Source organism: Rhinopithecus bieti, unplaced genomic scaffold (genome assembly GCF_001698545.2).
Source record: "Rhinopithecus bieti isolate Rb0 unplaced genomic scaffold, ASM169854v2 scaffold_7438, whole genome shotgun sequence".
NCBI classification, from domain to species: Eukaryota; Metazoa; Chordata; class Mammalia; order Primates; family Cercopithecidae; genus Rhinopithecus; species Rhinopithecus bieti.
In genome coordinates, this window is record NW_016805589.1 from 157,476 (window position 1) to 180,758 (window position 23,283).

At 41.2% G+C, this 23,283-nt stretch overlaps 5 protein-coding genes across 5 annotated transcripts in view; all 5 read left to right on the forward strand.

The window, feature by feature from the left end:
- LOC108530157 (uncharacterized) overlaps nucleotides 1-23,283 on the forward strand; it is a 234,641-nt gene that overhangs the window by 87,791 nt on the left and 123,567 nt on the right.
- The window catches only part of LOC108530149 (protocadherin alpha-10-like), a 127,404-nt gene that overhangs the window by 12,326 nt on the left and 91,795 nt on the right, over nucleotides 1-23,283 (forward strand).
- On the forward strand, nucleotides 687-3,366 carry LOC108530171 (protocadherin alpha-11). Its single transcript, XM_017872867.1, has one exon. It carries the CDS (start codon nucleotides 934-936, stop codon nucleotides 3,364-3,366), a length of 2,433 nt encoding a protein of 810 aa, XP_017728356.1. The 5' UTR covers nucleotides 687-933.
- PCDHA12 (protocadherin alpha 12) lies at nucleotides 7,112-9,655 on the forward strand. The gene has a single exon (XM_017872863.1). The coding sequence runs from the start codon at nucleotides 7,181-7,183 to the stop codon at nucleotides 9,653-9,655; it is 2,475 nt and encodes an 824-aa protein (XP_017728352.1). The 5' UTR covers nucleotides 7,112-7,180.
- PCDHA13 (protocadherin alpha 13) lies at nucleotides 13,798-16,475 on the forward strand. Its single transcript, XM_017872869.1, has one exon. It carries the CDS (start codon nucleotides 14,073-14,075, stop codon nucleotides 16,473-16,475), a length of 2,403 nt encoding a protein of 800 aa, XP_017728358.1. The 5' UTR covers nucleotides 13,798-14,072.

The following is a 23,283-nucleotide window of genomic DNA, read 5'->3' on the forward strand; positions in this document are numbered from 1 at the left end:
TGAAAAGCCTATTTCTGTCATATCATTGACTCTATTAAATAAAGTGATCAATTTTGATATCTCATATTATGCTACTATGCTTACATTAGAAATAATAAATGTCAAATAAAAATTCATCTAGATCAATAGACTTTTCCTTTGTGAATCCTTTTTTAAAACTACCAAGTTTGAGAATATGAATATACTTGTTTAAATAACAGTAAAGAATCAGAACTATAGAAAATAGGTATAAAAAGGCAAGCCCACAGAGATGAGAATAGATCATGTGGAACATAAAGACTAAAGAGCTGCTTTTATAAAACTTCAATTTTTTCTTTGAGTTCTGTAGCAGCCAAAGTAACAAGGGAGACTGAAAGTAAAACAATTCAAATTTGATAATATTTTTATATGAGGAACAACACTTTCAGGAAATGTTTAGCCCTAGTTTTTCATGAGGCCACGTTAACAACTAAATTCTCTTTCTGTCTCACTCTCTCAGTGTATATGTATTTTAGATAAGTAAAAGAACAATTTTATAATGCTGTCAAACATAGACACAATAATTTCAATTTGACATTAATCAAGAAATAAAATGCCATTTCCATATATATTGAGTTTCATTATGACTTATAATCTGAATATTCCATAAATAAGCACGTTGGAAATATTTAGTGGAAGAAACCCAAAACACGTGAAATTCTATGGTGGTAAATGTAGTGCACAGTACTCACAGTTTTAGGCGCAAGGTGTCGCTCTTTACTTGGTGGAAAGTTCATTCAAAGGTTGATCTGAATAGTCAGGCACTCGCATACAAAGGGACTCCATCATACCGGATGCCACCGTTTAAGGAGCCTTTGAAACTTCTCAAGAATTCAGCCAGATTTTTAACCTGCAACTGAAGAATCTGGTACTGTAAGTGTAAAGAAGCTTATTTTGGAATCCAATTTCTTTGCGATGTTTGGTTTTCAGAGAAGGGAATTGGGCCCCCCACGACTGCTGCTCTGGCTTCTCTTCCTCGAATTCTGGGAGATGGGAAGCGGCCAGCTCCACTACTCCGTCTACGAGGAGTCCAAACACGGCACTTTCGTGGGCCGCATCGCGCAGGACCTGGGGCTGGAGCTGGCAGAGCTGGTGCCGCGCCTGTTCCGGGTGGCGTCCAAAACACGTGGGGACCTTCTGGAGGTAAATCTACAGAATGGCATTTTGTTTGTGAATTCTCGGATCGACCGCGAGGAGTTGTGCGGGCAAAGCGCGGAGTGCAGCATCCACCTGGAGGTGATAGTGGATAGGCCGCTGCAGGTTTTCCATGTGAACGTGGAGGTGAAGGACATTAATGATAACCCACCGGTGTTCTCGCTCAGAGAACAAAAGCTGCTGATTGCGGAGTCTAAGCAATCGGACTCGCGTTTTCCACTAGAGGGAGCTTCTGATGCTGATATTGAAGAGAATGCTCTATTGACCTACAGGCTAAGTCAAAATGAGTATTTTTCTTTAGATTCACCAACAAATAGTAAGCAGATTAAAAGACTGTCACTTATTTTAAAGAAGTCTCTGGATAGGGAGAAAACTCCGGAACTTAATTTGCTACTAACGGCTACAGACGGGGGAAAACCGGAGCTTACTGGCACTGTTCAGCTGTTAGTCCAAGTCTTGGATGTCAACGACAATGATCCAGAGTTTGATAAATCAGAATACAAGGTGAGCCTTATGGAAAACGCTGCTAAAGAAACTCTTGTGATAAAACTAAACGCCACAGACCGAGATGAGGGAGTCAACGGAGAGTTAACATACTCCTTAATGTCAATTAAGCCCAATGGAAGACCCTTATTTACACTAGATCAAAATAATGGAGAAGTGAGGGTCAATGGAATTTTAGATTATGAAGAAAACAAGTTTTATAACATTGAAGTACAGGCTACAGATAAGGGGACTCCCCCAATGGCAGGTCACTGTACAGTCTGGGTGGAAATCTTGGACACCAACGATAACTCTCCTGAAGTCACCGTGACCTCCGTGTCCCTCGCAATACGAGAGGACACTCATCCCAACACGGTCATTGCCCTGATCAGCGTGTCTGACCGTGACTCAGGTGTCAACGGGCAGGTGACCTGCTCTCTGACTCTCCACGTCCCCTTCAAGCTGGTATCCACCTTCAAGAATTACTACTCGTTGGTACTGGACAGCGCCCTGGACCGCGAGAGCGTGTCGGCCTATGAACTGGTGGTAACCGCGCGGGATGGGGGCTCGCCTTCGCTGTGGGCTACGGCCAGGGTATCCGTGGAGGTGGCCGACGTGAACGACAATGCACCTGGGTTCGCACAGCCCGAGTACACGGTGTTCGTGAAGGAGAACAACCCGCCGGGCTGCCACATCTTCACAGTGTCTGCGCGGGACGCGGACGCGCAGGAGAACGCGCTGGTGTCCTACTCGCTGGTGGAGCGGCGGGTGGGCGAGCGCGCGCTGTCGAGCTATGTGTCGGTGCATGCGGAGACCGGCAAAGTGTACGCTCTGCAACCGCTGGACCACGAGGAGCTGGAGCTGCTGCAGTTCCAGGTGAGCGCGCGTGACGCTGGCGTGCCGTCTCTGAGCAGCAACGTTACGCTGCAGGTGTTCGTGCTGGATGAGAACGACAACGCACCGACACTGCTGGCGACTCGGGCTGGCAGCGCGGGAGGCGCAGTTAACGAGCTAGTACCGCGGTCGGTGGGTGCGGGCCACGTGGTGACGAAAGTGCGCGCAGTAGATGCGGACTCAGGGTACAATGCGTGGCTTTCATATGAATTGCAGCCGGCGGTGGTCGGCTCGCGCATCCCGTTCCGCGTGGGGCTGTACACGGGCGAGATCAGCACAACGCGTGCCCTGGATGAGGTGGACTCACCGCGCCACCAACTTCTGGTGCTGGTGAAGGACCACGGTGAGCCGGCGCTGACGGCCACGGCCACCGTGCTGGTGTCGTTGGTGGAGACCGGACAGGCGCCAAAGGTCTCTTCGCGGGCTTTGGTGGGCGCCGCGAGCCCAGAGGCTGCGCTGTTGGATGTCAATGTGTACCTGATCGTCGCCATTTGCGCGGTGTCCAGCCTGCTGGTGCTCACGCTGCTGCTGTATACTGCGCTGCGGTGCTCGGTGACGCCTACTGAGGGCGCGTGCGGGCCAGGCAAGCCCACTCTGGTGTGCTCCCGCGCGGTGGGGAGCTGGTCGCACTCGCAGCAGAGGCAGCAGAGGGTGTGCTCTGGGGAGGGCCTACCTAAGACGGACCTCATGGCCTTCAGCCCTAGTCTTCCTCTAGGTCTGAATAAAGAGGAGGAAGGGGAAAGACAGGAACCAGGGTCAAATCACCCCGGACAGGTGAGTTTTCTACAGATTCCACCTATCAGAAAGTGTATGTGAAATTATTTAAAATCCAGTGTTTTTCACGGATTTTTTAAGGGAAAGTTTTATGATCAGTATTTTGAATATTGTTTTAGATAACAACGTCTGTTCATGAAATGCCAAATGGACATCTTCAGTCTTAGTCATATGAATAATCCGGCTTCTTTAACCAATAAATGTACTATTTCTCTTAATATTTGGTTAGCAAATATTAAAAGAAATGAGATGCAAGAATGACTCTTCTGTAGTCACTTGAGTAGAAATAATTACTATTTTCACTAAAGTACCCGTGCCCCTTCATCTCTAAACTTCGGTTATGGCCATAATAACTAAGGATTATTTAAATTTGCTCCTGTTTGTCTTTTAGTAGATTTTTGCCTTGATATTTGCACATTGTTAGATCAATTAGCTTTGTTTTTCTAAAGGTAGGAGGTCTTCCCATGATGTCCAGGTTGGACTGCACTGGTTATTCACAGGTGACTGCTCAAAGGATTCTCCCACTTCAGCATCCAGAGTAGCTGGGAATGCATGCCACTGCACTTAGTCCATTGGCTTTTCTAACTTCAGGCTTGTATCAAAACTGGAATACTCCATTAGTATGACATAATTTACTTTACTTTTTTTATTTTTACAGTGTTAAACATTCATCATAAATTCATTATATATGAAACAATCTTTACTTTTGTCTATTCCTGTGATAATACTTGTTGTTATATTGTTTGAAGAGAAAAGTTAAGCCTTGCATTCTTATATGCTGCTTTATGGAAATAATATAATTAAAATTCGACATGTTCTTGCCAGGCAAAGTGGCTCAGGCCTGTAATCCCAGCTATTTGGGCGGCTGAGGCAGGAGGACTGCTTGAGCCCAAGAGTTAGAGGCCTGCCTAGACAGCATAGCGAGATCCTGTCTCTACAAAAAATTTAAAAGTTAGCCAGACCTAGTGGTGCACGCTTGTAGTCCCAGTTTCTTGGGAGGTTGACATGAGAGGGTCCCCTGAACCCAGGGGTTCAGGGCTGCAGTGAGCTATCATCGTGGGATCCCCATCTGAAAAAATAATTTTTGTTTTTGCCTGTTCTTGATTTTGTTTCATGCAAAGGCAAGGGATTTGTCAACTTTTGGATACTCAAACAAAATGGCATGATTTATGATTCCAAAGGAAACTAGGTAAATAAAATTATTCAAATTATCCAAACATGCTAAAGACATGCATATAGGGCTATATTATCTACAGTATATGCTAGCTGGCATTCTTCCATAAGTTTTTCAGATTCATCTAGCAGAGAAAAAATTAAATATATTAACGTGAGTACCTACTGACAATTTTTCATTCACCTCACATTTTAACTACTCTATCTTGTAATGCCTTATCTCTAATGTTTTTGAAATTTTCTTTCCACATGGTATCACTCCATCTGAAGATTTGAGCAAAGATCATTTAATTCTGAGTCATTCTTCGTATTTAGTTATTCTTACTACACGTAGAGTGGTGGAATTACAGACTTTCTTGAGAATCATATCTAGTTATTTCCCCCCTTATAGATGCATAACATACCATTTGGCACAATATTCAAAGAGTCTATGCTGAAGCCTATTCATAGACTTTAGATCAAGAACTTTTGTACCTTAGTATTCATTGGCTAAAAACATTCTTTAAGTATTAAAGAGAAGGCAACAAGATAAAAATATAAAATATTTCAGACTCAAAAGTGATTAAACCATCATACCACTTATGAAACTTTACAAATATAGTAAATGTGAATATTAGATAGGGAATACATTACCCATCTCCTGATAAAGTTTTGTAATAGCTCAAGAATTTTAAAGACTTGGGAACATTTTCAGTGCAGATTAAAATTTTGTAAATTATTATTTTATATCACGTAAATAACCAATTTGCATTTTAGATAATTTAGATTACTTGGACTGATTTCTGAAAAGTTGTGTCTTTTATATTTATTCTTAATGCCAAGATTGCATTCTATGGTATAAAGTTATAATTTCAATTTATTTTCTAGTTTGATTGTTTAAGTATTAAGCTGAACTTAAATGTTCCTATTGACTTAACAATTTGTTTAGGTCAAAGAGTGGGTGAGAACTACATAATACACTATTATTATTTGTTTCTTTTTGAGATAGAGTCTTGATCTATCACCCAGGTTGGAGTGCAGTGGTGTGATCTCGGCTCACTGCAATCTCCACCTCCCACGTTCAAGTGATTCTCCTCCCTCAGCTTTCTGAGTAGCTGGGACTACAGGCATGCACTACCACTTCTGGCTAATTTTTGTATTTTTAGTAGAGACGGGTTTTCACCATGTTGGCCAGGCTGGTCTTGAACTCCTGACCTCAGGTGATCTGCCCACCTCGGCCTCCCAAAGTGCTGGAATTACAGGTGTAAGTCACTGCACCCAGCCTATTTTTTAAAATTAAAGTTCCTTAGTTTGTATGGTACCTTGACTACTTTTGAAAATGAAAAATAGGAAAGAAATTTGGTGGTAATATTAGACAATTTAAATAATTAGCCTGATGGCATCAAAATTCAAATATATTTTTAATTACTTAACGTTTTATAGTTGATTTAAGTTATCTTATACTTGTAGAGCCATTCTTGGTTATTCTTTCCTGGTTTTGTAAAGGTGTCGTATTTCAGTTGCCTTTATTATTATATGTAATAGGAACGAATTGCATCAAATTATTGGTTTAAAGATTTTGACTTTGAGTATTAATAGACTTACAAAATCTATGTGTAGTTGTTCACAATGAGTTGTAGGATCTTATCTGTGTTTTGGTTGCACTTACAGCTGATTTTGAATTAATGAATAAACTCACTAAAGGTTATTTGATTCCCCCTTGCATCACAGTCACTATTCTGATTTTCTGAAGAGAAGCATGTCCTAACTACTAAATGACCTATAGGTGAAGATTTAGAGAAAAAGCAAACGGTTGATATCAAGTTCACATTATCTTGACTTTAGTCGATGAGATTAGGCTTCAAAACCTTTTAAGAGACCTTTCTCATATTAGTGCTCCATTGTTACTTTGGGATAGCGTGAAATTTGGAGGTTTCAATAAAACATTTAACATGAAAGTGCTTTACTTTTGCTAGAGTAAAACTTTCCAGAATCTATTCCTGAGATTTGTTTTAGCATGTTATGGAAATGAGAGCAGTTATGTGAAAAGTTGTTACATTCAAGCATCAAGGAACCAAAAGCAATAACACTCTCCATATTTATGATGAATTCTAACTTTCATCAGATTTATGAATAAGACAATTTATATAAATGAAATATTGTTTGGTATTAGATGTTTTAGTTTCTTATCCTTTGTTAAATACAAAATTCCTAACTTTCTCTAAAATCTTATGATGGAGTGTTTGTGAAGGTTAAAAGTTACTGAAACAGTGTGAATTGCAAGCTATATAAGGACAGGGGTGATGTATGTTATTCTGTATATCATTTTCCATGATAAAGTGTAGCTTCTAATCTACCGTATTTGAAAGATTTCTACTTTTAAGCAGAAAACATTTTTAAACTACAGTGTAATAAAATTGTTGATGTTTTGTTACTATCATGTGTATTAACTAAACCCTCATTTATAAATTATCCGTGAAAAATATCCGAAAGTCGAAACAACAGAATTTAGAGTGACCCAGAAAGTGGCTAAACCGAAAAGAACCTCAGGATCTTTTTTGCACTTACATAATCGGTCACATGATGTCGCTCTACACTCAAAAGGTGAAACAGGAAATTTTTTTTCTCCGCACCCACATTCCAACCATTCACGGAATAGGATCGACTCCATATTGACTGTGATGCTGGAAAAAATTTACTAAATATGTACTTACAGAAAAGGGTGACTGCTCATGAAATACCTCAGGCAGGCGATCCCTTAAAACTGACTGTCCCAACTCAGAGGCCCTCATTTTCTGCAATGGTGATTATCGGGCCAAGAGGGCCGGGATCTCAGCGTCTGCTGCTCTCGCTTCTGCTCTTCGCAGCCTGGGAGGTGGGGAGCAGCCCGCTCCACTACTCCGTCTACGAGGAGTCCAAACACGGCACCTTCGTGGGCCGCATCGCGCAGGACCTGGGGCTGGAGCTGGCAGAGCTGGTGCCGCGCCTGTTCCGAGTGGCGTCCAAAACACACGGGGACCTTCTGGAGGTAAATCTGCAGAATGGCATTTTGTTTGTGAATTCTCGGATCGACCGCGAGGAGCTGTGCGGGCGGAGCGCGGAGTGCAGCATCCACCTGGAGGTGATCGTGGACAGGCCGCTGCAGGTTTTCCATGTGGACGTGGAGGTAAAGGACATTAACGACAACCCGCCGGTGTTCAGAGAAAGGGAACAAAAGGTACCTGTTTCTGAATCTGCGCCTCTGGACTCTCATTTTCCTCTAGAGGGCGCTTCTGATGCGGATATCGGCGTAAACTCTCTTTTGACCTATGCGTTAAGTCTAAATGAGCATTTTGAGCTTAAAATAAAAACAAAAAAAGATAAAAGTGTATTGCCTGAATTAGTTCTTCGGAAGTTATTAGACAGAGAACAAACGCCAAAACTCAATTTCTTGCTGATGGTAATTGATGGCGGTAAACCAGAACTAACAGGGTCTGTTCAGATTCAAATAACCGTCCTGGATGTGAATGACAATGGTCCGGCGTTTGATAAGCCCAGCTATAGAGTGGTGTTGTCTGAAAATGTCCAAAACGACACAAGAGTGATCCAACTAAACGCTTCCGATCCAGACGAAGGACTTAATGGAGAAATTTCCTATGGGATGAAAATGATTTTGCCAGTGAGTGAGAAATGTATGTTTTCAATAAATCCAGACACAGGTGAAATTAGAATTTATGGTGAACTGGATTTTGAAGAGAATAATGCCTATGAAATTCAGGTTAACGCCATTGATAAAGGGATTCCTTCCATGGCAGGTCACAGTATGGTCCTGGTGGAAGTTCTGGACGTGAATGACAATGTCCCTGAAGTAATGATTACTTCGCTGTCACTCCCTGTACAAGAGGATGCTCAGGTGGGTACCGTCATTGCCCTGATTAGCGTGTCGGATCGTGACTCTGGAGCCAATGGAAAGGTTATCTGCTCACTGACACCTCATGTTCCCTTCAAGCTGGTGTCCACCTACAAGAATTACTACTCATTGGTGCTGGACAGCGCCCTGGACCGCGAGAGCGTGTCGGCCTATGAGCTGGTGGTTACCGTGCGGGATGGGGGCTCGCCTTCGCTGTGGGCCACGGCCAGCCTGTCCGTGGGTGTGGCCGACGTGAACGACAACGCGCCGGCGTTCGCGCAGCTCGAGTACACAGTGTTCGTGAAGGAGAACAACCCGCCGGGCTGCCACATCTTCACGGTGTCTGCGCGGGACGCGGACGCGCAGGAGAACGCGCTGGTGTCCTACTCGCTGGTGGAGCGGCGGGTGGGCGAGCGCGCGCTGTCGAGCTACGTGTCGGTGCACGCGGAGAGCGGCAAGGTGTACGCACTACAGCCGCTGGACCATGAGGAGCTGGAGTTGCTGCAGTTCCAGGTGAGCGCGCGCGACGCGGGCGTGCCGCCTCTGGGCAGCAACATGACGCTGCAGGTGTTCGTGCTGGATGAGAACGACAATGCGCCGGCACTGCTGGCGACTCGGGCTGGCAGCGCGGGCGGCGCAGTTAGCGAGCTGGTACCGCGGTCGGTGGGTGCGGGCCACGTGGTGGCGAAAGTGCGCGCAGTGGACGCTGACTCTGGCTATAACGCTTGGCTGTCCTACGAGTTGCAACCGGCGGCGGGTGGCGCGCGCATCCCGTTCCGCGTGGGGCTGTACACTGGCGAGATCAGCACCACACGCATCCTGGACGAGGCGGACGCTCAGCGCCACCGCTTGCTGGTGCTGGTGAAGGACCACGGTGAGCCCGCGCTGACAGCCACGGCCACGGTGCTGGTGTCGCTGGTGGAGAACGGTCAGGCGCCAAAGGCGTCGTCGCGGGCCTCAGTGGGCGCTGTGGGTCCCGAAGCGGCTCTGGTAGACATCAACGTGTACCTGATCATCGCCATCTGTGCAGTGTCCAGCCTGCTGGTGCTCACACTGCTGCTGTACACTGCGCTGCGGTGCTCAGCGCCTCCCACCATGAGCCAGGGCTCGCCGGGCAAGCCCAAGCTGGTGTACACCAGCGCCATGGGGAGTTGGTCTTACTCGCAGCAGAGGAGGCAGAGGGTGAGCTCTGGAGAGGGCCCGCCCAAGACGGACCTCATGGCCTTCAGCCCAAGCCTTCAGCTGTCTCGAGAATATTGTTTAAATCCTCCCAGTGAAGTAAGTTATTAATATTATTTAGATACATTTGTTTCCTTGAAGAACTTCCGTTTAGGTTATAACTACATTCTCTCGGGTTTCTTTGTGATTTTATCCTTTAAACTATCGAATGTCTCATCTTCATCATTCTTACTCATTTTAACTTTTATGTATTTGTCTGATATTTACGAAGGAAATATGTAGATACAATGGAGGCCATGGAGCACCACACTTAATATTTTCTTTTCTATAATATTTTGTATGACTGATTAACTTTGAAAATAATACTATGTTAGATTAAAAACTGGCCAGATGTTTGATAACTTAAAATTTTATTTTAATTTGTTCATTATTCAAGATTACAGGTGAGTTGCAAGAATGGTACAAAAAGTTACTAGATACCATTAATGGATTCTTTAACTCTTCCTTACGTGCTTAGGCTTTTAAAACAGCCTTCTTGATCACTATTCTAATTTCAGTACAATCTAGATATTTTCACAACATATTCCAGGTATTATCACAATAATATAGATATATGTCTGATATATGATGAATGATTTTCTTCATTGTTCACACAATACCTTCTTTATTTCAAGTAGGAATAGCTATTGTACTATTCTTATTTACATGAAATATAGTAAAATCATTTCTCAATTTAAAAATATTTAACCATCTGTACCATACAGTACAGTTGGCAACCAACTGTGGCTCAAACCCGGTTTTGGATAATCCCAAACTTATCATAGTATACCACTGCACTGTGCCTATTACCAAGTGAATCTTCTAATGTGCATTTTACATGTTTTAACTTTCTATTTCTACAAAAGTATCCAGAGGCTTCTCTTTAACCAGGGAATAAAATCTTACACACCCCAGCCTGGTAGTAAAGGCATTAAAATTTCCAGCCTTATATCTACTTTCTTACATATCTTTAGTTTAGGTTCTGGAATATAGTATACGTTCAATCACTTTTTTAAAACATATGGGGATCTTGCTATGTTGCACAGGCTGGACTAGAACTTCTAGGTTCAAGTGATCCTCCATTTCAGCCCTCCAAGTAGCTGGGACTACAGGCAGGCTCCACCACTCCCAGTTTCAATCAATAATTTTAAATAAATATATGGTATTGAAATGTATTACCTGGGCATTCCTCTCTATCTTAGAAATGGGAGTAAGCCCTAGAAATCAGATGTTTTATTGAAGAGTGTCTTGAAAGATAGATAACACTTTACCAAGAAAGTATTACAGATGGGGAGATAAGTATGAACAACTGCACAGTATATGGTGATAAATGTGTACTTGAAGGATTAGAGCAGGGGAGATTGTGAAGGCAGGAAAGCGATTTCTTTTTTAATAAATTAGGTATCAAGTAATGGAGACTTAAATTATGGTCGTAGAAATGAATTGAAAAAGACAAGAGGCATTGACAAAGTAGAAGCAGCCAAATAATGACAGACTCAATACAAATGATAAGAGAAAAACAAAAGTAGAAGGTGACTCTCACTTTTTTAGTTTGTTCAACTGAGAAGATGAGATTGCCGTTAACCAACTTGCAGAACAGTGTTGGAGAAACAGTTTATGCGTATTTGAGTAGGTAGGGAATGAGATGAACATTTAAGAAAATGTTACTTTGAGGTCCTAAGAGAATACCATTGTGATTGGAAATATGGGTCTGGATCTCAGAAGAGATTATTGATATAGATTTTAGGAACAACTCCTTTAGGGAAAAAGTAAATCTATGAAAGAATAAAATTGTCAAGATAGACATTTGAAAAGTGAAAAACAATGTGTCCAGGTACTTAGGTGGGTAAGTGTGTCACTTCCTGTGGCTGCTATAAAAAATGACCACAAATTGGGTGCTGTAAAACAACAAAAGTTTATTATGTCTCAATATTGGAGACCAGAAGTCCAAAATCAAGGTGTTGTCAGGGCTATACTCTCTTTGGAGGTCCCAGGGAAGAATCTGGTTTTTGTTTCTTCCAGTTTCTGATGGCTGTTGCTGTTCCTTGGCTTGTGGCTGAACCACTCCAATCTCAGCCTTCTCAGCCTTCGTGGTCACATTGCCTCCTCCTCTCCATGTCTTTCTCTTTGTGTTGGTTTTACAAAGTTACATGTGATTGTATTTAGAGCCCATCTGGATAATCCAGGATAAAGTCCTTTCAAGATCCTTAACTTAATCATATCATTCACCAAATAAAGTAAAATCCACAGGTTCCAGGGATTGAGATGTGGGCATAACTTTCTGGGGACCACAATTCAACCTATTATAGTAGGCTTAAAATCATAGGAGGATAGACAACAGGAAGCTGAAATAAAGCTCAAAGTGCAATATATCAAGTATATGTTAGAAGTTAAACATGAAGGGAAAAAGATAAACAGAATAGGTTTTCCCCTAGAAGTAGAACGTTTAAATGTGTGTGTGTGTGTGTGTGTATACATATTTTAGTTAAAGATGTTTGAATATCTTCATAGTGTGAGTGAAAGAAACAAGTAAAAAATAAGATACTAAAAGTAAAACAGGCAGCAGGAGAATTTAGATGAAAACTATGAGAGAATAGAAAATGATTTTTAAGAGCATATGGTTGGCCTTGAAAGTGGGAACAGTTTTTCCTTACAATTAGTAGACAATGAAAACAGATAATATAAGGAAAATGACTTGAGAAGAGAGCCATTGAATTTCTGTTTGGTGACATCTCTCAATGTGTGAATCATCTGAAAGTGAACTGATGGAAATGAGGTTGAGAATTTGAGAAGAGAGGGAAGAGAATACAGAAGAATCTGTAAGCAAGAGGGAGGAGTTAATTCACTTGAGAGCCCAACTGAGGTAAAGGTGAGAGTAAACTTGAAGGGAATAGTCATGGTTAAGTGACAATATTGAGCAGCTTAATAGGAAGAATAGAGAAAATGGATTGTCAGGGTAACTGTGTTGGAGGCTAAACAGAATGTTAGAGGAGTAATACAAATAGGTGAATGACTCTAAGGTGTCTGGAAGGGCATATTTTAAATGGTTGACTATGTAGTCTAATTATGTGAAGAGGTAAATAAAGAAATGTAGGGCCAGAGAGGAAGAATTAGAAAGAGTCAATGAACAATTTCCATTATAAGAGGAATACTATGTTCATAAAAGTAATGAAGCAGGGAGGATGATGAGGGTAAGAGAATACCAAATACTCTGCCTAAATTTTTAGAGGAGAGCAGAGTTATGGAAATAAATCAAACAGTCATTTCCTATAGAGTTGTGCACAGAACAGGCCAGATAATTATTGGAGCTATGATATATTTTTCATTACACTATTTGGCCTGGGATTTTGTGGCTTGAGTTATAACGATAGATAAAAGTGAGATCCTCTTCCTCTCTTCCTTGCTAAAGATATGTTAACATCTTTGTCTAGCTATTGTTTCTTGGAAAATTAGAGTCAATTTAAATGATGGCAAGGTTTTACTCAGTGATGATGAAGTAAGATGGAGAGAGAAAATGGAAAATTTAACCTACTGGTTAAATTCTATTTAACTAGGATGCCAATTCGGGCTACAATGCATGGCTTTTGTATGAATTGCAGCCGGGGGTGGTAAGTTAAATTCTGTTAAATAAGTAGGATACTAGTTCCAGGAATATTTTATAAAAACAGAATCCAAAACCTTAAATAATTGTTGTGTCTAAATTATTGTGTTTATGCACATACACACACTCACATACAAAATCACACACATATTGACTGAACACTTTCTTTTGAATATAAATATTTTATCCACATCTCAAGTAACATTGAGGGAAATTTATAAATATGGTGTATTTATTCAAAGTCTGATATATCGCTTACCAATATTTTTCACCTTCACCCATTTTATTCTTATGTGATTGTTGTTTCCTTTTGGAGTCAATGGCTGTTGTGTGAGGAGGTCTTGAAAAAGATTACAGGAAAAGGACAGTCCCACAAAAACCTACATGACTATGCAGAACTACAAATCAATTGTCCCATAATGAATGTCGAATATTTGTCTTTTCAAGTTCTGCATGGAACTCTTACACATGGAAAAATAAATTTGTGGCAAGATGAAACTCATCAACCAATTGTCAACTAATATAAAATACTGAGCAGAATGCAGTGATTTGCTGTTTCTGGGAAGGTAAACATCTAATCTTCAATTACATATTTGCAGTGAAAATGCCAGGAAATGCAGGGGAAAAAATCCTGCATCAATGGAAAATATGAAGACTGAGTCATACTTACACTTACACGTTCATGCGCATGGTGTCGCTCTTCACTGAGAACGTCCCCGCGAAGAAAGAGCCGCCGTTTCTTTCTTCCTGCAGAAAACATAGCAGAAAGCAGAATACCTCTTGCGAATCCTCCCGCACTAGGAAGCCGTAAAACTTGGGCGTTGAGAGGCAGTTTGAGGTAAGACATTGTATATATTGCAGATATCTCTGAGGTTTTTGGAGTGTATCATGGTGTTTTCCTGGCAAGGAGGCCCAACACAGCGGCAACTACTGCTCTGTCTTCTGATCCTCGCAGCCTGGGAGACGGGTAGTGGCCAGCTCCACTACTCCGTCCCCGAGGAAGCAAAACACGGCACCTTCGTGGGGCGCATCGCTCAGGACCTGGGGCTGGAGCTGGCAGAGCTGGTGCCGCGCCTGTTCCGGGTAGCGTCCAAAACACACGGGGACCTTCTGGAGGTAAATCTGCAGAATGGCATTTTGTTTGTGAATTCTCGGATCGACCGCGAGGAGCTGTGCGGGCGGAGAGCGGAGTGCAGCATCCACCTGGAGGTGATCGTGGACAGGCCGCTACAGGTTTTCCATGTGGAGGTGAAGGTGAGGGACATTAACGACAACCCGCCCATATTTCCTGAAAGCAAGAAAAGAATAACCATTGCAGAATCTAGACCTCCGGAAACTCGATTTCCACTAGATGGCGCATCCGATGCAGATATTGGAGTAAACTCGGCATTGACCTACCGACTGGATCCCAACGATTATTTCGCTTTGGACACACAAAATAGTCGTGAACAAATGTCTTCATTATCACTTATACTGAGGAAAACACTGGACAGAGAGGAAATTCAGGAACATACTTTATTACTGACAGCCAGGGATGGAGGTAAACCCGAACTGACTGGCACAGTTCAACTGCTCATCACGATTCTGGACGTGAATGATAACGCCCCGGAATTTTACCAATCCGTTTATAAAGTGACAGTGTTAGAGAACGCATTCAATGGAACATTAGTGATCAAGCTAAATGCCACAGATCCTGATGATGGTACAAATGGAGATATAGTTTACTCATTTAGAAGGCCTGTATCGCCTGCAGTGGTATATGCATTTACCATAAATCCCAACAACGGAGAAATTAGGACAAAAGGCAAACTAGATTTCGAAGAAAAGAAATTTTATGAAATATCTGTGGAGGCAGTTGACAAAGGAAATATTCCAATGGCGGGTCATTGTACCCTTTTGGTGGAAGTACTAGATGTAAATGATAACGCCCCAGAGGTTACCATCACTTCTTTGTCACTCCCCATCAGAGAAGACACTCAGCCTAGCGCCATCATTGCCCTAATCAGTGTGTCCGATCGTGACTCTGGCTCAAACGGACAGGTCACCTGCACCCTGACGCCGCACGTCCCCTTCAAGCTGGTGTCCACCTACAAGAATTACTACTCATTGGTGCTGGACAGCGCCCTGGACCGCGAGAGCGTGTCAGCCTATGAACTGGTGGTGACCGCGCGGGACGGGGGCTCGCCTTCACTGTGGGCCACGGCCAGCGTGTCCGTGGGAGTGGCCGACGTGAACGACAATGCGCCGGCGTTCGCGCAGTCCGAGTACACGGTGTTCGTGAAGGAGAACAACCCGCCGGGCTGTCACATCTTCACGGTGTCTGCGCGGGACGCGGACGTGCAGGAGAACGCGCTGGTGTCCTACTCGCTGGTGGAGCGGCGGGTGGGAGAGCGCGCGCTGTCGAGCTACGTGTCGGTGCACGCGGAGAGCGGCAAGGTGTACGTGCTGCAGCCGCTGGACCACGAGGAGCTGGAGCTGCTGCAGTTCCAGGTGAGCGCGCACGACGCGGGCGTGCCGCCTCTGGGCAGCAACGTGACGCTGCAGGTGTTCGTACTGGATGAGAACGACAACGCGCCGGCTCTGCTGACGCCCGGAGCTGGCAGCGCTGGAGGCACAGTGAGCGAGCTGGTGCCGCGGTCGGTGGGTGCCGGCCACGTGGTGGCGAAGGTGCGCGCAGTGGACGCTGATTCCGGCTACAATGCTTGGCTTTCTTATGAATTGCAGCCGGCGGCGGTAGGCGCGCGCATCCCGTTCCGGGTGGGGCTGTACACTGGCGAGATCAGCACAACACGCACTCTGGACGAGGTGGACGCCAGGCGCCACCGCCTTCTGGTGCTGGTGAAGGACCACGGTGAGCCCGCACTGACGGCCACGGCAACGGTGCTATTGTCGTTGGTGGAGAGCGGCCAACCGCCAAAGGCGTCACCGAGGGCGTCCGCAGGCGCTGTGGGTCAGGAAGCGGCGCTGGTGGATGTCAACGTGTACCTGATCATTGCCATCTGCGCAGTGTCCAGCCTGTTGGTGCTCACGCTACTGCTGTATACTGCGCTGCGATGCTCGTCGCCGCCCACCGAGGGCGCGTGCGCCCTGGGCAAGCCCACTCTGGTGTGCTCTAGCGCGGTAGGGAGTTGGTTGTACTCGCAGCAGAGGCAGCAGAGGGTGTGCTCTGGGGAGGGTCCGCCTAAGACGGACCTCATGGCCTTCAGTCCCAGCCTTCCTCCTTGTTCTGCAGAGGGAACAGGCCAGAGGGAGGACTCAGAATGCTTGAAAGAGGTAAGCTTATCTTTTTAAAAATTATCTTAGTAAACACTTTAGCCTTCCTTGCAGTTAAGACATCTTTCCTGCCAATTTCAAATTATTCTTCCCTTTTATTTTAATTTTGTTAGTTGTTATCGAATTTGACAACTCTGCTCTGGACATTGTGTGTTGGATTATTCTTCAGAGTGAAATCTTAACTTAGAAACCATAATGAAATGTGCAAAACAAGAATATTTTGTTTCCGTTGTATTCTTAATAGTTCTAAGTATTTATTGTGCAATTGAGCATTTACAAAAAATTCTGCACGTTGTGAGAAGTTAAACATTTAGAAAATGTTTATTTTAATGAGGCTAATCATAATCTTAAATTTAAATTTTTTAAAATTTAATTTATACATTTACCCACACAGATATTATTTTAAACAGCTCCATAACTTTTCACATAAATGCTTTTTTTAAGTGCACTTTTCTTTCTTTTATTTTTTAACCTGTTTTGATTGGTCTCTACTTTTTTGTTCTCTAGGCACATCAGTGTTCCCCTCTCATGTATCCCATGCAAAATATCTTGTGATTCTTCTTTCAATTTTTTATTTGCACTCAGATAATTACTAACACATGTATATATACATATATAGAGAGAGATCTGATAGGTTTTTTGTTATTATTTCTTTTCCGAAGTTTGCAGGGGTTTCCAAAAGGTATTGGTGACTGTATAATAGATGTTTTAACTTTGTTGTCTGCTAATTTCAACGTTTTTGTCCTTAGTTTGCTTCTTTTGATCTATCTTCTTATATGGATATATTTTCTTGCTATTTTGCATGACCGGTAATCTCTGATAAGATGCTAGACATTGTTAATTTTACATTGTCAGATGCTGGAATTTGTGTGTGTGTGTGTGTGTGTGTGTGTGTGTGTTCCTTTAAAGCAGTGGTTCTCGATAAGAAAGTTTTGCCCCCTCCACTCCCACCCAGGAGATAATTTGGCAATGCTGGGATACATTTTTGGTTGTTACAACTAGGGAATTGCTACTGGCATCTAATAATGGAGCTCTGAGATGCTGCTAAACACCATCCAATTGCTGCCAAACATCCTACAGTGCACAGGACAGCCCCCCAACAATAAAGAATTAGTCAGCTCAAAATATCAGTAGTTCCAAAACTGTTGCGAAACTCTGCTTTAAAGAGTCTTGGACTTAGTTCTGACTTGAAGTTGCTTGGTACCAATTTATTCCTTTCAAGGCTTCATTTTAAGATTTGTTAGCACACATTCAGAGCAGCTTTTAGTGCAGCACTGATTTGGCCTTCTATTACAGCAATACTTTCCTGAGGACACCACCTAATGCCCTGTGCATTAACAGGTCTCTCTTCTCTGACTGGTAGGAATGTGAAATATTTCCAGCCCTTTGTGAGCTCTAGGAATTATTCTATCCACTTTTTTTTTTATTTTAAAAGGATAGCCTGATCTGGGGAGGTTGATCAGTGATCTATGATCTGTGATCACATCACTACACTGCAGCCTGGGTGATGGAGTGAGACCATGTCTCAACATAAAAATTAAAACATTTTAATTGAGGTTGAATGTTATCAAATATTTTATCTGCATCTTTTGAGGGAGGTATAAATTTTTTCTTTGGCAATGTTCATGTGTTGAATTTATGATTTGTGATTTTCTTGTGGCAAACCAACCTCTACTTCCTTGGATAAACATAATTTGATTATAATTTATAATCCTTTTATATACTACTTATTTTGTTGAATTTCCAAAATATTTTTGCATCTTTATTCCAGGTGATACTGGTATGTCCTTGTTTTTCTTCCTAATTTATTCTCTGTTAAGTATTCAAGTTATAAATAAGAATCTAGCATAAGTTGAATACTTAACAAAGAAGAATAATCTTTGAAAACTTCCAGAAAAAGTTCTATTTCCTGTAAAAGTTTGTATAATCTTTGAATTACTTCTTATTTGATTGGAGAACTCACTGTTGAAGTTATCTGTATCAGGATTTTGATTGGTGGGAATATTTCTGACTACTGACTCAATTTTAATAGTATAAGGACCATTCAGAGTTTAATTTACTCTTGAGTCAGTTATGTAGATAATATTTTTTCAGGTATTTTCCTGTTTAATCTAAATTCTCAGTTATATGCTCATACTTTCTACAGAAAGTATAGTGATATTTCCCTTTCCGTTCTTGATATTATTTTTGCTTCCTGTCTCTTTTTTCTGGATAAATGGCACAAGAGGTTGTCATATTATCAGTTCTTTCAAAAGGAGCCCACTTTTAGCTTTGTTGAATCTGTTTTGTATGTTTATTTAAAAGAATATTAATTGTATAAACAAAATAATAATCTCTTACATATTTAAAATGTGACAAAATAGCATATGACTCAAGAGGAATTATTGAAATGAGTTAACATTTTAAGATTTTTGCATTGCCCAGGGTGGTCTCAAACTCTTGGCTTCAAGTGATGGCCCGCCTCGGCCTCCCAAAGTGTTGGAATTACAGGTGTGAGCCATCGTTCCTGGCCAATTTTCTTTTGGTTATTTTAGCTTATTTTTATAACCTCTTGAAATGAATGCTTAGGTCATTACTCTTTAGCTCTTCTTTTCTACTATATGTATTAAAGTAATCAATTGCTACGTAATTAATGTTTTAGCTGCATCCCACCAGTATTTACATGTAGCATTTCCACTATCCTTCAGTTCCAAGTATTTTACAGTTTATGTCATGTTTAAAAAAAATTTTTTTTTTTTGAGATGGAGAGTATCGCTCTGTCGCCCAGGCTGGAGTGCAGTGGTGCAATCTCGGCTCACTGCAAGCTCCGCCCCCCAGGTTCACGCCATTCTCTTGCCTCAGTCTCCCGAGTAGCTGGGACTACAGGCGCCTGCCACGACGCCTGACTAATTTTTTTTTTTTTTTTTTGTATTTTTAGTAGAGGCGGGGTTTCACCGTGTTAGCCAGGAAGGTCTCGATCTCCTGACCTCGTGATCCGCCCACCTCGGCCTCCCAAAGTGCTGGGATTACAGGCATGAGCCACTGCGCCTGGCCAACTTTTAACTATATAACAATGTTCCAATTATCCTTTTATTTTTTTAATTAAAATTCAGTATGGTTGGAGAATATACAATTTCAACCTTTCTAATTTGTGGGAACTTGCTTAGTGGCATAATATATACGTTTTGTGGACATCCTATGTGTGCTTGAATATAATTGTGTATGATGTAATTATTAGGTGCAGGGTTAACTTGGTTAGTAATGTTATTAAAATTTATACTGTAACATTTAAAAAGCTACCTACTGTACCAATTATTGACAGAGGTGTGTTAAAATCTTCCACCATAAATGTATATTTGTTTAGATATTAGAATTCGGTTTTTGCTTTATTTATTTTAAAGCTATATTATTAGGTGCATACAAATTTAGAATTAGTATATCTTTTTAGTAAATTAAACATTTTACTGTTATGAATTTACTTTCTTCAGAATTCTGCTTTCCAATTTTGTTTTGCTTTGAAGTATTTTATATTAATTATACTGATTCATTTCTCTTCTTTTATTTGTGTTTGCAAGAGATATCCTCTTCCCGGCCTTTTATTTTAAACCTTTTAGTATTATGGGCATATTCCACAAATTCTTTGCTACTGTCTCACTGAGAAGCAGAGTCTAATTTTTCTCTCCTTGAACTTTGACCGGTCTTAATGTTGGAATTACATTCTGGGATTTATGAAGTCAGGTCATAAGAAGTCTTACAGTATGCTTTGGTCTCTGAGAATATTTGTTTTGGGGGAAGCCTGTCACCACGCAAGAATTCTGACTACCTTGAGATTGTCATACTGTAAAGAAGCTCAAGCTGGACTTGTGAGAAGCCAAATGGATAGAAAAATTACTAACCAGTCTGTTGTGCATATACACCACATTTTCTTTATCCACCCATCTGTTGATTGACATTGAGGTTGATTCCACATAGTAGCTACTGTGAATAGTGCTGCAGTAAGCATGGGAGGTGCAGGTATCATTTTGACATATTGATTTCCTTTTCTTTGGATAAATGCCCAATATTGGAATTGCTGGATGATATCGTAGTTGTATTTGTAGTTTTTTGAGGGACTCCCATACTGTTTTCCTAGTGGCACTGCTAATTTATATTCCCACCAACAGCATTTATGAGTTTCCTTTTCTCTGTATCGTTACCAGCATTTGTTATTTTTTGCTTTTTACTGATAGCCATTCTAACTACAGTAAGATGATATCTCTTTGTGGTTTGATTTGCATTTCCCTGATGACTGGTGATGTTGAACTTTTTTTTATATACCTCTTGATCATCTTTATGTCTTCTTTTGAGAAATGTCTGTTTAGTTCCTTTGCCTGGATTTTAATCACATTATTATTATTATTATTATTATAGTTTTGCTGTTGAGTTGGATTCCTTGTGTATTCTGTTAGTCCCCTGTTGTATGAATAGTTTGCAAATATTTTCTCCCATTCTACAAGTTTTTCCTTCACTCTGTTAATTGTTTCCTGCTGTGCGAAGCTTTTTAGTTTGATATAATCTCATTTGTCTGTGTTTGTTTTAGTTGCCCATGCTTTTGAAGTCTTAGCCATAAAATCTGTTCCTAGTAATGTCCTGAAGTGTTTCCCCTTTGTTTTCTACTAGTAGTTTTATAGTTTTGTCTTATATTTAAGTCTTTATTTTGAGTTGATTTTTGTATATGATGAGAGTTAGGGGTCTAGTTTCATTTTTCTGCACATGAATATTCAGTTTTCCTAGCCCTATTTATTGAAGAGACTGTTCTCTCCCCATTGTGTGTTGAAGGTGTTCTTTCACCTTTGTTGAAAATCAGTTGGCTATAAATACATGGATTTACTTTTTGATTTTCTATTCTGTTTCATTGGTCTACGTGTCTGTTTTTATACCAATATCATGCTGTTTTGGTTACTAAAACTTTATAGTATATATTGAAGTCAGGTAATGTAATGCCTCCAGCTTTGTTCTTTTTGCTCAGTATTGCTTCAGCTATTCAGGATCTTTTGTGGTTTTATATGAATTTTAGAATGGTTTTCTCTACTTCTGTGAATAATGCTACTGGTATTTTTATACCAGGAGGATTGTATTGAATATGCAACTTGCTTTGGATAGTATGGTCATTTTAACAACATTAAGTCTTTCAATTCATGAGCATGAGATGTCTTTTATTTGATTCTGTCTCCTTCAATTTCTTTCATCAGTGTTTTGTCGTCTTCATTGTAGAGGTCTTCCACCTCCTTGGTTAAATTAATTCCTAAATATTTTATTTTTAGTAGCTATTGTAAATGGGATTGTTTTCTTAATATCCTTTTCACTAGTTCATTATTGGTGTGTAGAAACACTACTCATTTTTGTATGTTGATTTTGTATTCTGAAACTTTTTTCCTTTTCTTGAAGCAGAGTTTCACTCCTGTCACCTAGGCTTGAGTGCAGTGGCATGATCATGGTTCACTGTAGCCCCAACTTCCCAGGTTCAACTGATTCTCCCACCTCAGCCTCATGAGTAGCTAGGATTACAGGTGTGCAACACCATGACTGGCTAATTTTTTGTGTTTTTAGTAGAGACAGAGTTTTGCCATGTTGCCCAGGCTGGTCTTGAACTCCTGGGCACAAGTGATCCACCCACCTTGGCCTCTCAAAGTGCTGAGATTACAGGTGTGAGCCATCATGCCCAGCCCTGAAACTTTACTGAATTCACTTATCAGTTCTAAAAGTTTTTTGGTGGAGTCTATAGGTTTTTCTATGTACAAGATCATGTTGTCTATAAAGAAGGACAATTTGAATTCTTTTTTTTCTAATTTGAATTCCTTTTATTTTTTCTCTTGCTTAATCGCTCTGCCTAGGACTTCTGGAACTATGTTGAATAAAATTGGTGAAAGTGGGCATCCTTGTCTAGTTTCAGTTTTCAGAAGAAAGGGTATTCAGCTTCTTCCCCTTCAGTATAATGTTAGCTGTGGATTTGTCATATATGGCCTTTATTATGTTGAGGGGTTTCTTCTATGCCTAATTTGTTGACAGTTTTATTATGAAAGGAAAATAGAAATATTATTTTGCTTTCATTTCTGGTAATGGAATAGTTGAATTTTATAAAATGTTTTTTCTGCATCTATTGAGATGATCATATTGTTTGTTTCCTTCATTACGTTGCTGTGATGTATCACACTTGCGATTTGTGTGTGTTGAACCATCCTTGCATCCTGGGATAAGTCCCACTTTACCTTAGTGTATTATCTTTTTGATGCTGTTCGTTTTGGTTTGCTAACATTTTGTTGAGGATTTTTGCATTTATGTTCATCAGGGATATTGGCCTACAGTTTTCTTTTTCTGTTGTGTCCTTGTCTAGTTTTGGTATCAGGGTAATGCTGGCCTCATAGAATGAGTTAGGGTGAATTCCTTCCTCTTCAATTTTTTGGAATAGTTTGAGAAGAATGGGTGTAAGTTCTTTAACTGCTTGGTGGAATTCAGCAGTAAAGCCATCCAGTTCTAGGCTTTTCTTTGCGGGAGACTTTTTATTACTAATTCAATCTTAATACTCATTGGTCTGTGCAAGGTTTTCTATTTCTTCCTGGTTCAATCTTGGTGACTTCTTCGTGTCCAGTAATTTATACATTTCCTCTGTGCTTTCCAGTTGTTACTGTGTAGTTGTAATGGTCTGTAATGATCTTTTGGATTTTTGTGGTATCAATGTAATGTCTCCTTTGTTTCTGGTTTCATTTGAATATTCTCTCTCTTTTTTCTCTTGGTTAGTCTACCTAGCAGGTTATTCATTTTGTTTATCTTTTCAAAAACCAACTTTTTTTTTTTTTTTTTTTTTTTT